The following is a 14,921-nucleotide window of genomic DNA, read 5'->3' on the forward strand; positions in this document are numbered from 1 at the left end:
GGGGGGGGGGGGGGGGGGGGGGGGGGGGGCATTGAGTCCCCGAGCTGCTCAGTGAGAAGTGCCTGGCCTAAGCTCCAGTCCCCCCAACTCTACAGAGCTCCCCCCAACAGCCCTTCCCACTGTAGTCCTGGGCTGGACTTGAGCTGTGACCCATCCCAGGCCCAGCACGGGCCTCCTGAGGGCCAGCCCACGATGCCTGTGGGCACCCAGGTGGCAGCTCTGTGGGCAGCTCAATGGCTCCTCTGTTCTATCCCTGACTCCACACCCTGCTCCAGGAAACACTAGCCCCCCGCCCTGGGCGCGTCACCCAGAGAAGCCACCCACAGGGCTGGGAGTCAGGAGCAGAAGCAGAAACACCTGCTGGGAAGGTTGGCAAGATGGGCACCCACCCTGGGCACATAGGATCCCTGTCAGAGGCCAGGCCTGCCTTCCCAGTGATTTTTAGGTCATGTGAGGAGGCAAAACTGCTCGGGGGTGGGGGGAGGGCTGCCTCCGCAGGCTTCTGACACCTTTGTTCTATCATGATTTATTTTGTTTATGGGACCTTTACCTGACTACTGTACTCACCGTTGTATACCGCATCCATCACGGGGCCTGGCACGAGGTAGGCACTCAGTGCACATTTCCTGGATGCTCAAAAGGCCTCCCTCTCTCAGACTCTATCTTCTGGAGCGACACAGACTCTCAGATCCCCATTCACCCCAACTCTGACCACTCTCACAGGCCAGTAGCTGCAGTAGGAGCAGGCTGTCTGGAGAGCCAACATTTAATGGGGATCAAAGCCTCTGGTTCAAGGGCAGAAGGGAAGAACTGGCAGGGAAGGCACCTAAAACCAGGGCTAATATTTAGGCAAACCCTCTAGTAAACAGAATGCTACTGAAAGGCTGAAATAATTCCAAACTAGTAGGCAAGTAGCTGCTGCTCAGACGCCCCCCTTGTCCCCATGCCTCCTGCCAACCAGATCCCCTCCCTCCTGCCATCCAGCAGGCTCCAGACTCGGCTCTTGTGCCTGTTCCTACTGGGCAGTGCCCCTCCCAGAGCAGCTGTCCGGCTTTGACTCTCCTTCCTGCCTAAGCCTCTCCTGAGATAGCTGGCAGGCCCACCATCTGGTGGGCCCTGCTAGGAGTTCCTGACCCCACCCATGGGGCTTGCCAGTCCAGGGGTCACAGGATTTGGGCTCTGCAAGGTCCCCAAAGTCTATCCCTTCCCCTTTCCTCCATGTCTTCAGTTGACATTTAATGTCTGGAAGCCTCTGGTTTTTCACCTGTAGAATGGGGATGGTATTAGTACCTACCTCACAGGACTGGGAAGAGGACAATGAGCGTCAAAGTCCTTAGTTCAGAGACTGGAATGCAGTCGGTGCTCAATAGATGTTACCCCTGCTGCTGATCTCGTCTATTCAGACACTAAAGCCCAGAGTTTAGGTGCCTGATAGGGTACACAGATGGTGGCCATAGAGACAAGACTGGGACCCAGGTCTCCTGACTCTCAGTGCCTTGCTGCAGATTTTCCAGACAACTTGGGAAATGTAGCATCTTCTCTCCTCTCCTTGTAGATTTAAAATACACTCTAGGATGTTAAAGGCTCTGAGAAATCGTGTAGCAAAGAGAGCTGTCTAATTTTGTTTAACTCGGCATTTCTCCAAAGTATTTAACCGTGAAATCCTTTTTCCGCTGAAAGTCTGTCAGTTTTGGAAATGGTATACTATTTACCTTTCCCAAGATCAAACTTTCTGCACCCTCTTCCCACTTATTGGAATGTCTTTCCCAATTTTATCTGCCATGGAAACTCCTTCACATGAAACAAATTTGTTATCATCTTTTTCTAATTACAAAGAAATGTCATGCTTGTAAGACATTCGAACATCACAGACACACAATGGATGTCGACAACCCTTTTAAGGTGTGTCTGGGGCCACCTCAGGACTGGGTGGTAAGTGCTGGCCTTCAGGCTCGGGAAATGGTGAACTCGGCATGGGATGCACTCTCCATTCCTTCTCTGAGTCTCCTTCCCCTTGTTCCTCAGCAAATGCTCGGTGAACACCTCCCGTCTCCTGTCTGCAGGTGCCACGGTCCCACGGCACGGTGTTGGCAGCCAGCCTGCCATCAGGCTGCCTGGCTGTGCACCTCAGCTCTCCTACTTACCAGCTGTGAATCCATGCAAATGTGACTCAACACTCCTGTGCTTCAGTCTCCCTATATATAACCTGGGGATAAGAACAGAATCTTCCTCATAGGGTCACTGTCAGAAGCAACTGGTCTAAAACACATCAGCTGCTTCAAAATGGTACCAGGCACACGGTAGGTACTAACTAGGTAACTGTCTGCTGTTATATCATTAAAGAAGAAAAGACCAAATTTCTGGGTCCTCCAGGAGCTCACAGTGACAGCCACAAAGGGAGCTCCAAGAGTGCGGCACCTCGAGGTGCTGCGAAGCCCCGCGGCCGCGCCCCAGGCTCTGGAGGTACCGCAGGCTCACTGCGCACAGGGACTGGGCTCCCCCGCTGCTCTCGCGTAGCGTCCCACTGGTCTGCAGCGCCCTGGCTGTTCCCAGCTCCCAGCAGGTGGAGTGCCAGGGCTGACTGAGGTGTCACTGAGTCACTGGCCAAGCCAACAAGCTGCAGATGCCTTCCCGAAAGACTGAGTGCCGCAGCGTGAGGAGGTGGCAGTGGGAAGAGTGGATGGGCCTGCCATAAAATGCGCCAGTAGCTGGCAGGCCTCAGCAGTAAAGCTGAGCACCATTGGCAGCAAAGATGGCCAGCCCAGGCCACAAAGGGTTAAGAGCTCTAACCAGGCCACAAAGGTCCCTTCACCTGGACCCTTCTCTTTTCCTCTCCCTACTTCCACCGGAGGACATGTGCAAGATAAACAGATCAGAACTCCGGACTCTGTGGAAGTCATAATAAGGAAAATTAAAGCAAGACCGAACAAACTCAAAAAAGGCAAGGACCGGGTCTTGTAGGTGGTGAGTCCCTTCAGCGCTCAGGCCAGTGTCACTTAATGCTATAGAAATCCTCAGTGAACGCTGGCTAAGGCACGATCCTGCGGCAGCCCCTACCCGCCCTCCTGATCCCAGGGCAGGGATGTCTTGTTTGACTTTGGACACCCTCAAAGTTTCCTTCCCTTTCCTCTTTCTACCTGTTTTTTCACTTGTTTCCAAATTTGGGCCTAGAAGATCCAAGTCCACATGGACACCACATATGAGGTGTATCTATTTTTTAAAGTTCTTGATATTTTGGGCCCTATGAACTCCTGTGAGAATCTGGGAGCTGTGAGCCTTTTCCCAGAAAAATGCTCATGCACCCAAATATTTGCACACAATTTCTGGAGGTTCATGAACCCCAGAAGCTTCTCCATGAGCTAAGAACAAGAGCCCTGGTTTCAGTGCATCCAGGGTGCCTGCCTTATTGTTCACATCATCTCTTTCACTGTCTCTCTGTCACACACACACACACACACACACACACATCTTGGCAGGATGGAGGCAAAGGACACACTGTGCAGATGGTCACAGGCAGCTCAAAGCTTCATCCAATTAGGGTCCCTTTCCCATCCCCATCCCCCTTTCCTAATTAGACCAGGTTTTTCCTGTTGCAGATCTGAGAAAAGGGAGCAAAGCAAGGAAGGCCCAGTTCTCTCACCCCTCTGCCCAAGTGTGGCCTGGAGGCCAGACAGGGCCCAGCACCATGAGGGAATTCTTCCTATGGCCAGACGGTGAGGCCCTGCCTGCCCGGTCCAGGGTGCAGCTCCCACTGCTCCCACACCTGCCCTGCCAGGCCTGCCCAGATGGCACCCTTGCCCCCTTGCCAAACGCGGCAGTGGGCTTCAGGGAGGGCCAGCAGCCAGAGCCCTGCATGGGGAGACACTAACTGTCTTAAGCTCCCTGGGCCTCTCAGGGTCCTGCCTAAATTCCCATTCTCTCCTGCCCCCCACATTCACTTTCCACAGGGCTCGTTTCTCCTCAATCATCTCATCACAGAAGTATTTCCACCCATTTCGTCAAACCTCACAACCCAGGCCCTCTCACAGGGTTCGGGCCCTCCTGGCACCAGCCACTGGGCTCCAGGAGAAGAAGAAAAGTGGGCCAGCCTATGGCACATCCTGGTCTGCAGTCCCTATCTCACCTCAGGAAGTGACCCCAAAGCAAAAAGCCAAGAAGACCTGCCTGGCTGAGAGGAGAGGAACAGAGAATTGGGACAAAACACCTCACAGAACATAAACTCCAGATCAACAGGCCAGCTCACTGTTCAGGGACAGCAACTTGGGTTTAGGATAAGGGGCTCAGGGACCTAACCTGGACTCGTCCTAAGGGAAAACTCTGGGATCCCCCAAACTCTGCTCCTAAACGAGTGGAGCTGCTCTCTCTCAATGGTAGGAGGCTCCAGGTCAGGGCCCGCAGAGACAATGTCCCTGCCCCTGAGCCAGTTTGGATGGCATCCTGGATCCTTCTCATCACACCCACTAAAGAAACCACAGATTGTGTAGCTCCTGGGAGATCCTGCTGGATTTCATTCCTGTCCCTGCAGCTGACAAAGGAGTCAGACACCTCTTGGCCCCTAAGGTCTGAACAGCCCACAGATCACAGAGTCGACCCAGGTTGAGGAATGGTTGCCCTCGGTGAGAAGCGGCTATGGATCATCCACAGTTGTGTGGATGCAGCCCCTTCCTTGGGGGTCTCTGTGGGGAAATGTACAAAAGGGAGCTGTAGTTAAGGGAGTCTCTGACCTTCAGGTCACCCTAGCAATGGGCGTATTTCATTCACTCCTTTTTAGGCCAAGCATGTCAGGCACTTGGGAAATACAGACATGAGGAGGACAATGGTCCTTGTCCTAGAGGAGCCCATGGCTTGGGGGGTAGCCTGTTAGGCCATTCCAAGACTGCAGAGAGGAAGGCCAGGGATAGCTCAGGCCCATGTGCCAATGGGCAGTGGTCAGGGAGAAGGACACTAACTGGTCAATAGTAAGAACAAGGCCTAATGCTCCCTCTGCCTCACTGCCACCACCACCTCACATCGCCCAACAGTGGGCGACAATGAGGAAGGAGAGGAGCTGAAGGACGTGATGAAAGCACAGTCTCCTTCTGCAGGCTAAGGATCCTGGCCCAGGTTGGGCAGTCAGGAACTAGGGGAACTAGGTGGAACTAGGGGATGGCAGGAACTAGGGGAAAAATAATTCACATTCCTGAGGCTTCTGCTCTGACCCCGACACATCTCTCTTATCCAGGAAATCGGGCAGAACGGCACTCTCTCCACCAAAGGCTTAACACTGGAGCCAATGGATTTGCCCTCCAATCAAATAAAACTGTGTTCTCCACTGAAGAAAGGGATTAAGCCCCAGAGCTGAGCTTCCAGGGTTGCGTGAGGAAGGGACAACAGAGCCAGGGCAGCCCACAGAGTCACTGCCGTGGAATTTAGGGCTAGAGGGACCTGGAGATGGCTTTCAGCTATCAAGGAGGGAGAAGGCTGAAATGGGGTTGGGCAAGGGATGGCTTCTCCACCAGAGCCTCTGAGGCACTGTGAATGTTCTCCAGAACAGTGAATGCCCAGCTTTCTCTTCATCCCATGCCTGCAGGTCCCCCAAAGGCTCTAGCCTCCCTCAGAATGGGCCCGGTCAAGGGGAGGCCAGGAGGAGACAAGTGGGCTCAGCTGCTCAGCCCCTTCTGGGCAACAGGTTCTAAGCACTGACTGCCCCCTTACCTGGGGGGGACAAGGGAAGTAGTGCAGGAGTGGGCCCACCTGGACCTCAGTGGTCAGTATCCTTGGTGAAGAGCTACATACCGCTTGTTCTGGCTTCCTGAGAACAACAGTCCACCTGGCTCCAGGACCACATTGGGTAAGGCAAAGGCCAGCTCTTGCGGTAGCCACAGGGAGAAACCCCAGCGGCCCCCCCCCCCCCGCCCCGCCCTCCTTCCTGGGGCTCCAACACCTGCAAGGAGGCTTGGGCTCCCTGAAGAGGAGCAATGGAGCTCTGTGCTGCCTCTGCCCAGGGGGGAGGGGTCAGAGATCAAAGGGCAGGGAGGCCATAAACTGGCGTAGGGTGGGGGGGGTGCTCAAATTCCGTTAGAAAAAAGCTCGCCGATTAGGCCCCGGGAGGAGGCGGAGGACTGAGATGAGGAGGGCAGAGCCCGTGAGGAAGAGGGCCACTGGTCCCGGGGCGATAACAGGGACAGAAGCAGAGTTTGGGGCGCACGTCCCAGATTAGTCAGTCGAGAATTTGAACAAAGGTGGTTGAAGGCTCCGAGCCCCCGGGTCAAGGATTAAGATTTGTCCGCCAGGAACCGTGACATTGAGGGGCCCAGGCCCGGCCCCGGCCAGGCCACCTTTGTCCCTCTTGAAAGCCCCAGACCTCCTACCACCTCTCCTCCCGGCCACCCCCGCCCCGGCGCAGCACTCACCCGGTCGCTACTGGCGGGGGGTCCAGAGATCCGCTCCTCGGGAGGGGGCGCTGGGGGGCCAGGGGTCTCAACCCGAATAAGGCGGTGGGGAGGCGAGCCGTGGCGCGGGGGCGGCGTGGGGCCGGGAACGGCGGGGGTGGCTGGAGCAGCAGCGGAGCTGGACGGCCCCCCAGAGTAGGGGTCTTCGAAGTCGCGCTCCCTCTGCAGCCGGTAGGCGGCCAGGATGTCCGGGGGTGGCGCAGGGGGCGCGGCCGGGGAGGGTGCGGGGGGACGGTAGTCCGGCTCCGGGGGCGCCGGCTTGCCCCCACCTCCGCCGCCGCCCCCCCCGCGGAAGCCCAGGTGCTCCCGGAGCCACTTGGCCACTCCGCCACTGCCGCCCCCTCCAGGGCCGGCTCCCGCTCCCCCGGCGCCCCGGCGCGACCCCCCCGGGCCGCTCCCCGCGCTCCCCTGCGCCCGCTGCCCCGGGCCGGAGCCCGCCGGAGGAGCTCCGCTCAGTAACATGGGGCCAGCCAGACTGAGCGAGGGGAGCTCTGTGGCCGGGCGGGGGGCGGGGGCGGGGGCGGAGCTCCGCCGGGCGGCGGGAGGGGGCGGGGCTCGTCAGTAACAAGGGAGGGGCGGGGTTCCGCTCCCTATCGGGGTCTACCTCCCCCCGCCAGGGAAGAGAAGAGGGGGTGCGAGTTTCCAGCCGGGGTGGACGCACGAGAAGTAAGTGGGCGACCCCAAGGCAGGGGATGCGAATCCTGGACTGAAGGTGAATCCTCCACGTGTCCCCACACGTGCCCCTGTGGGGGCGCACCTGTCTCCATCTGTTCCCCCTCCGCAGCTCACGCGCGGCGCCTCACACTTCTGGCTTCCCAGCCCTTGGACGCCTACCGTCCCTCCCCTCCCTTCCCCCAAGGCTTCCTAACTGGGAAATATCCCAAGAGGAAAAGCTAGGGAGGGCGAGGGAAGGGGCTGTTCCGTAAGATGTTTCTGTAACAATCCCCTCTCTTCTGTGTACCATGGGAGCCCCACCTACCTCCTCCCATCCAACTGCTCCCACTGCATTGCTTCCCAGTCCAGGCAGGCATATCTCACATCACAGATAATCAACTCTCTAGTGATACCTGCTTCTCCCGTGTCGTTTCCACACACGCCCTCCTTACATGCAAACAGCCCTCACACGAACGCCTCGCACCCACCCGCGCAGCCGCTAGGAGCAGGCCCACCCGGCCCTGACGGCAGCGTGCACACACGCAGAAATCCCTTCGAGTCAAATCCCAGGCTTCATTGTCAATCAGGTTAGTGACAGAATAGAAACAGACAAGTCAATAAATCAAGTCTAGAAACAGTTCCAATGTTGTCTATCACAAACCCCTTATCCTCTCGAGGCTCGGATGCTCAAGCGACAGGCATTTTTGTCTTAGAAATAAGGCCAGTTTCCCCACAGAAATAATGTAGCCCTGAAGCAAACGCCAACATTTGCTTTTGGCTCTGCTGGGGAGGTAGCAGCTTCACATCATCCTCATCCCCCTGGGCACTGCCTCAGAGTCTCTCTCACCCTTGGGCTCACATTTGCCATGGGAGGGAGCAAAGAGCCACATTAGCCCCCAAAGGGAAGGGGGCTCAGAGGTGGGGGAGTAAGAGAAGGATGTAATGGCAAAACTGTGAATCCCCTAGGAATCCCAGGGCCCAGGTCAAAACATTTGGAGAAATGTTTGTTGGGTTTCTGCTTTGTGCCTATTCTACTTGGCATCATAGGACAGTGCTTCTCAAACTTTAATGTGAACACAATCACCTAGGAAACCTGTTACACTGCCGTTTCTGATTCTGTAGGTCTAGCTGGGGTGGGGTCCCAGACTGTAGTTCTAACAAGCTCACAGGTTATACAGATGCTGCTGGTCCCCACCCCCACCCCCAAACATACACACGCGCTTGGAGTAGTAGGGTTGTAGGAAACACTGACTCAGGAGTCCAATAGTTGCAGGCTCTATCTAGCCTGATCTCTGGGCAAGGTACTCAGTGCAACTGATGCTCACTTTCCTTATATCTGCAGAGGGCATAATAACTGTTGTGGGAAGATTAGGGGAGATGATGGACAATGAACATGCTCTGAAACCTGTAAAATGCTTACAATGGTAGGTGTCAAATGAAGCCACGTTTGTTTAAGAAGTAGGGAGTTAAGCTGTGGACAGCTCAGAGGAACGGAATCAATCAAGTCTACACAAAAGATGGCAGGCTTCATGGGGCAGGTAGACCTGAGCTGGGTAGGATTTGGGCAGATGAAGCAAAAGAACAAAAGGTTACTCCAAGCTATGAGGTCAGCATGAGCTGAGCCACGGCAATGAGGTAGGAAGCAGCATAAAGAAGGGGGGGATACCTGGTGGAAAATAATAGAAAAAAATGTTAGATGAGGAGGGGGGTGGATATCATAAAAGTAGAATTTAAATGATAATTTTAAAATTAATACCCTGGGTACACCTTGCACTTGTACACCTGTTTTAGATTATCTGTTAATGTACTTTCTTCCCTCACCAGAGTGGACTCCTGGAAGCAGGCTGTTGAGCACCTCATAGGGGCCAAGCAGCTTGCTAGGAACCAGGGTATAGAGGTGAGGTCATCACAGCAAGGCTCTCTGAGTCTTGAGTGAGGTTTGCTAGATGCAAAGTCATCCATTTTAAGCATTACACCGTAAAATCAGGATTCTGTAGGGGAGCAGGGTCTTCCCATCTCTTAGTGCAGAGCCTATTGTGTGGCAGGAGCTTAACAAATGTTGAAATGAATAAAGATCATTTCTCTTGTTCTTATTTTTATATAGCTATAATTGTGGTATACACAATTTTATGTCCTTATTTTTTTTCACTTAACATTGCATAGTTTCCCTCATTTTTATTATGTAAACTTTATTTTCTTCCAATTTTTTTTTTTTAAATGTCAAACCTACAGACAAGGTCAAAGAAAGTACAGCGGAAATCTGTATACCCTTCACCTAAATTCACTACTTTTTAACATTTTGCCATATTTACTCTATCCCTTTCTCTTTTTTCCTTAACCATTTGATGCAAGTTGCAAATATCACGACACGTTTGCTGTAAATAATTCAGCTGCCATTTCATAAAAATAAAGAATTCTTCTATAGGGCCATTCAAACATGTCCACAATAGTGTTGTTTATTATGCAGTCCGTATTAAATTTTTTCCATTTTGCCAAAATGTCTTTTATATACATATTTTTTTGTCCTGATTCAGGATTTAATCAGGGCTCTCCCATTGCATTTGTTTGTTAAGTTTCTTTAGTCTTTTGAAATCTTGACCAGTTCCCCTATTTTATCGTTGTTATTTGTTTTTCAAGACATTGATCACTATGAAGCATCCAGGGCAGTTGTCATGTAGAATGTCCCACATTCTGGGTTTTTCCAGTTTCCTCCTGATTTGACTCAGATTAGACATTTTGGAAAGGACCACTACATAGGGGATGTTGTGGACTTCCCACTATATTACACTGGCAGGCCGGTAGCACACATTTGTCCCTTCATTGGTGATGCTGGGCTCGATCACTTGGTTAATTTGGAGTCCATCAGATCTTTCCTTTACAATTTAAAGTAAGCTGTGGTTGGGATATCCTGAGATATCCTTGATTATTTGCTCCCAACAATGTTTTGTCCAATGGTTTTTAGCTTCCATTGATGATCTCTCCTTCTATTTGTCATGATGTTGGGGATTGTAAAATGGTGACTCTAATTCTTTCATTTCTTCTGCATTTATTATCTGGCATTTTCTTGTAAAGAAGAGCTGCTGCTGCTTCTCTCTCTGCCTCTCTGTTTCTCTCTCTCTTTCATCTCCATGGTCTCAAAAATTATCTATTTCTCTGTCTACCTATTCAGTGTGATATAATCCGTTACTATTATTACTCATTACTTTTTGATGCTCAAATTGTCCCAAATTTGGCCAACAGGAGCCCTTTAAAGAGGCTTCTGTGTCCTTTTGACTTGGTCCCATCAATCTTTAAGCAGTTAACTTTCTTTCTTACAGAAAATATTTCAGACTTATGCTTCCCCTGCCGTAGACCTATAATCATTTTTTTTTTTAAGGGAACCTTACTCCTTTTGGTTGGAAATGGTATTTAAAAGTTGACCTAGGGGCACCTGGGTGGCTCAGTCGTTAAGCGTCTGCCTTCGGCTCAGGTCATTGTTCCAGGGTCCTGGGATTGAGCCCCACATTGGGCTCCCTGCTTCATGGGAAGCCTGCTTCTCCCTCTCCCACTCACCCTGCTGTGTTCCCTCTCTCGCTGTGTCTCTCTCTGTCAGATAAATAAATAAAATCTTAAAAAAAAATAAAGGTTGACCTAATACTTCATTTATGTACTTTTGATACTTAAAAAAAAACCTATTCAATATATCATCAAATGAACATATTTTATTTTGGTTCAATCTTACTTTATTTGTTGAGCATTCAGGGTATTTGCACTCTCTTCCCTTCTAAATAACCCTGTAATAAACATCTTTATGCAGATACCTTTTCCAAGTTTAGGATTATTTCCTTTAGCAAGATCCCCAGAAATGGAATTATTGGGGTAAAGGGTGTACATTTTTTTTTCTGACTCTTGATACACATTGCCTAGTTGGTCTCATAGGTTTTTAAAGTCAACAATGACTTCTAAGTGTCAAACCAATGATTTTATCTTATTCCTCTTTCTTTTTTGCAGCACCTGAATCTTCTGACCTCTATCCCTGAAATCTCCTTCTCCCAAACTTTCCTTAAATGACACTGTTATGATTCTCCTCCTTTCTTTCAGGCCACACCCTCTTCCTCCTTTAACCTCCTACATTTGTGTATGTCCCAAGGCCTAGTTCTTAGCCCTTACTTTTCTTAGTGGGTACTAAGTGGGGTGTCCTCACTTCTCTTTGTCTAAGTTTGGATGCCCAGTCCTCTCCTGAGTTCTGATCCCTTCTGGGTTTTGCCTTCTTCTAAGACTGGTCCTTGTCTTCTGTCTCCAGCCTTGCCTCAGGCCCATCTCTGTTCACAAACTTGGGAGGGCAAACATATCTTAGTACACTCACACATGCACTCTCTTCTTTGAGATTCTAGATAGAGATGGAGTTTCATTTGGGCCAAGTTTTCTATTTGTCTGATGTGAAGATAACATGTATTTGAAAGAATACAACGTAAGGTACAATCATGAAGTAAACTGGCCCACTTCACTCATTTATGGACTCCATAAGAAACCTCTCTTCAAATATTTATGGAGAGGTTGTATGCTTGGAAAATATACATAGTAAGATTCAGTTCTGCCTTTGATTAACTTGAATTTTCTAACTCTAGTGGACTGTAATTTAAGTTTGATCCTCATAATAAGATAACAGAGAGATGGAAGTGAAGGGTCTCCAAATGGACTACCAAGTCAAGTCCGTCTTCCCAACCCCAAACCTAGGATGCTACCCTGCCCTTCCAACGTGAAATCAAAATAGGACTGCTTCTCAACAGAGCCCAGGCTCCCATCCAAAGGTTTTTATAAGCACAATAAGGTATCTGTTTCCTCTACCTCACCAACCCAGCCATCCCTCACCTGCCCCAGCCAGGATCCAGGGCCTAGGGAGAAAAAGGACAGGATCAGTGGGGAGATATTCCCTCCCAGTATGTGTACTCTTCCTTGTAAAGGGAGATTGCCTATTAGTGCAAATATATCACCTCAAGTTCTGCCTGACTTCTGGGGGTGAGGGCAAGGAAGGGAAGAAGTCGTTTGTATCATGCAAGAAGGGGGGGACATATTTTTATACATATATGCTATATAAATGTTTATACAAGGGCTGTCATGGAAAGATATGAAGGAAACTGCAATAACTGGTGGATGAAGTGAAGAATGAGAGGGAGACTTACTTTTCCTTGGACTTGTGCGCATGTATTCTCTATTTAAACATAAACAACTCAATTTTTAAAAATTCATAAAAAGGAAAAAATCGCAAGGTTATGGGGGCGCTGTTTTGTGGCTGTAGAATGATTTAGACACCGATTTTCAATTTCTTCAGGAGGGAAGGGATTATAACTGCTGTGAAACTGAATTCACAGCATTAAGTGAGAATTACTGGAGGTGGCGATCTTAGGGGTGGCTCACTCTTCAAGGCAGAAAGACGCGGTGGTTCATTTCAAGAAGGCGAATTGTGATCTCTAGAAAACATTATCGACTGCAAGAAGAAAAATTTAAAAAGACGAGCCCCTTGCCGTGCCATTGTTCCCACAATGCCGTGACTCGGATTCGAACCGAGGTTGCTGCGGCCACAACGCAGAGTACTAACCACTATACGATCACGGCGAGCTACCGGGGACCTGTAAGGATGGCCTTCTGATTGTCCTCTTCAATAGTCATAGGCCTTCGCGGTGTGCACGTCACCGAGAGACCCACCTATGGGGCGGAGTTCCAGCCTAACACTGAATCTGAGAATGCGCAGGCGCATTGCGCTCTGGCCAGTTGCTCGGGTTCTCTCAGGTTTTGGTCCCTTAGCCACAGAAATGGTGATGTTGCGGTGGGGAAGGGTGGGTTCTATGGGAATGGGGTGGGATTTGGGGGGGCACTTGGGCATCCAGGGACGCGACTGGCCGGAACTCAGTGTTCACAAGTTGTGTGATTCCCATTCCTAGGAAGATGCCCATCTCCTGTGCCTGGGAGGGTCTGCAGGGGACGCTCCTAAGGGGTTCTCGTCCTCGCTGATTCCCCCAAAAGTGACCCAACATCGCCTCGGTGGAGGATGTGGACGCCCTCAGGACCGATTGGCTACGTAGAAGGGGCTCAATGAATGCATCTCACCCTGCCGATCCCCTCCCCACCAACTTCCTTGCAGCTTCTGTTCCTGCCCCGACGGCCCTGACTCCTCCCTCACAGTACTGCCGCCGCAGGACCCGGTGCCCACCTTGGTTGTGCCCCGGGCGGCAGCAGGCACCAGTCCGGTTTTTCTTCTTGTCCATCAGTGCTCCCGCCCCCACGACGCTTAGAACCAGGCCGAGTCCACAGTAGGCAGAGGCTTTTTGCTAAACTGAGAAGGTGCCACTGGTTCTAACAAGAGAATCCACGGTGACCATCTGTCTGCTCTAATCATCACCCCCACCCCCTGCAGAGTCACGGGAGGGGTGTTACTAAACACGAATTGAATCCTTTCACTCCTCCACCCCTCACCCCCACCCACAGACTGCAGGAAATTCGTCCACCTTTTCCAGCCCTTGGTCTTGCCTCAGTGTCGTTTCCCATTCCTGAATTACTTCCATTCATTCACTCAACAGGTCCTTTAGAGGGGGGGAAGGGGGAAGATTTATAAAGAATTGCCGATAGTTCCTTTTTGAGACCTCCTTCATACCTTTGCCCACAAGATTATCCTGGCTGCTCGGCAAATTCCTTCTCTGCCTTTAGAGCTACTTCAAAAGTCACCTCCTCTGCGAAGCCTTGTCTTTCTATTATGGTTGGGAGTCCTTTTCCAGTGCTGCCATAGAAATTCGTACATATGCCTATGACAACAATTAGCCTTGTGAGTGCTCTGTGCTTTGTCCGCACTGAACGGCATCGCGGGTAGGCTGAGTAACCGGAAGCCTATATTCTTTGGAAGTCCAATTTAGCCAGAGCTGGCGTGACGTAAACGTCGTTTCCAACTGTCACAAGAGGATTGGGATCCATTTTCGAGAATGTTGTTACAAATTCGAAATAAAAATGGAGGACGGCGATAAAAACCCGAACCCCCTGCCGTGCCATTGCTCTCGCAATGCCGTGACTCGGATTCGAACCGAGGTTGCTGCGGCCACAACGCAGAGTACTAACCACTATACGATCACGGCGAGCTACTGGGGATTCGCTCTTCGGTTTTCTCGCCTGAGTCCTTCTGTGTTGAGAGCCCCGCCCCCTCGTCACGTCATTATCTGTTCCCGCCGCTCTGGGGCTTCGCTTCGCCTCGCGCGCGCGCAGACGCACTGGTCTCCCTGCTTTCTTGATTTCAGTCCGCACTCGGCGCGGGCCAGATCCCGCCGCTTCACCGGTTTGGAGGCTGCGCTCGAGCTTTCCCTTGCCCCCGCGCCTCGAAGGAAGTTGTGCGGGTGGGTCGGAACTGATTTTTCCTTCTTGTAGAATTCGAGAGACCATTCCCAGCCGAAATCCGCTCACATACCGTGAGCGCCGGGGCCTGGTGGGTGTGAGGGGGACGACCCCGGGGCATTCTGGCGACACCGGGGCATCGCATCCTTACAGGCTACGGGAGCGTCCCGGCCTCCTAGGAATCCTTTCGTTTGCAAAGCACTTTCCCGTCCTTTCTTTTACGATCGGTGCACACGACCGGCGGAGACCCGCGGGGGAGACCACGGCTCCCCTTCTTCGCTTCGGGGTCAGCGAGAGGGCCAGGCAGGCCTGGCAGAGCGCGGGCGACGTTGGAAGGCTAAGGCGGCGGCCGGCTAGACTTGAAGGCCCACACTCGGAAGCCAGAGCTCCGTGGCGTCCCGGTAGCTCGCCGTGATCGTATAGTGGTTAGTACTCTGCGTTGTGGCCGCAGCAACCTCGGTTCGAATCCGAGTCACGGCA

At 51.9% G+C, this 14,921-nt stretch overlaps 1 protein-coding gene and 3 non-coding genes across 9 annotated transcripts in view; 1 reads left to right on the forward strand and 3 right to left on the reverse strand.

Moving 5' to 3' along the window:
• Window positions 1-6,895, reverse strand: part of SHF (Src homology 2 domain containing F) — an 18,802-nt gene extending 11,907 nt beyond the window's left edge. For all 6 annotated transcript variants that reach the window (XM_021695402.1, XM_044917907.1, XM_021695401.1 and 3 more), the window contains exon 1: window positions 6,393-6,895. In XM_021695402.1, the coding sequence (XP_021551077.1) occupies window positions 6,393-6,893 (501 nt within the window). In that variant the 5' untranslated portion in view covers window positions 6,894-6,895. The remainder of the gene's footprint in view (window positions 1-6,392) is intronic.
• A 5,713-nt stretch (window positions 6,896-12,608) lies between these two features.
• TRNAH-GUG lies at window positions 12,609-12,680 on the reverse strand. The gene has a single exon. It is a non-coding gene; the product is annotated as a tRNA-His (tRNA).
• Window positions 12,681-14,116: 1,436 nt separating this feature from the next.
• On the reverse strand, window positions 14,117-14,188 carry TRNAH-GUG. Its single transcript has one exon. It is a non-coding gene; the product is annotated as a tRNA-His (tRNA).
• Window positions 14,189-14,849: 661 nt separating this feature from the next.
• Window positions 14,850-14,921, forward strand: TRNAH-GUG. The gene has a single exon. It is a non-coding gene; the product is annotated as a tRNA-His (tRNA).

This window comes from Neomonachus schauinslandi, chromosome 9 (assembly GCF_002201575.2).
Source record: "Neomonachus schauinslandi chromosome 9, ASM220157v2, whole genome shotgun sequence".
Lineage (NCBI taxonomy): Eukaryota > Metazoa > Chordata > Mammalia > Carnivora > Phocidae > Neomonachus > Neomonachus schauinslandi.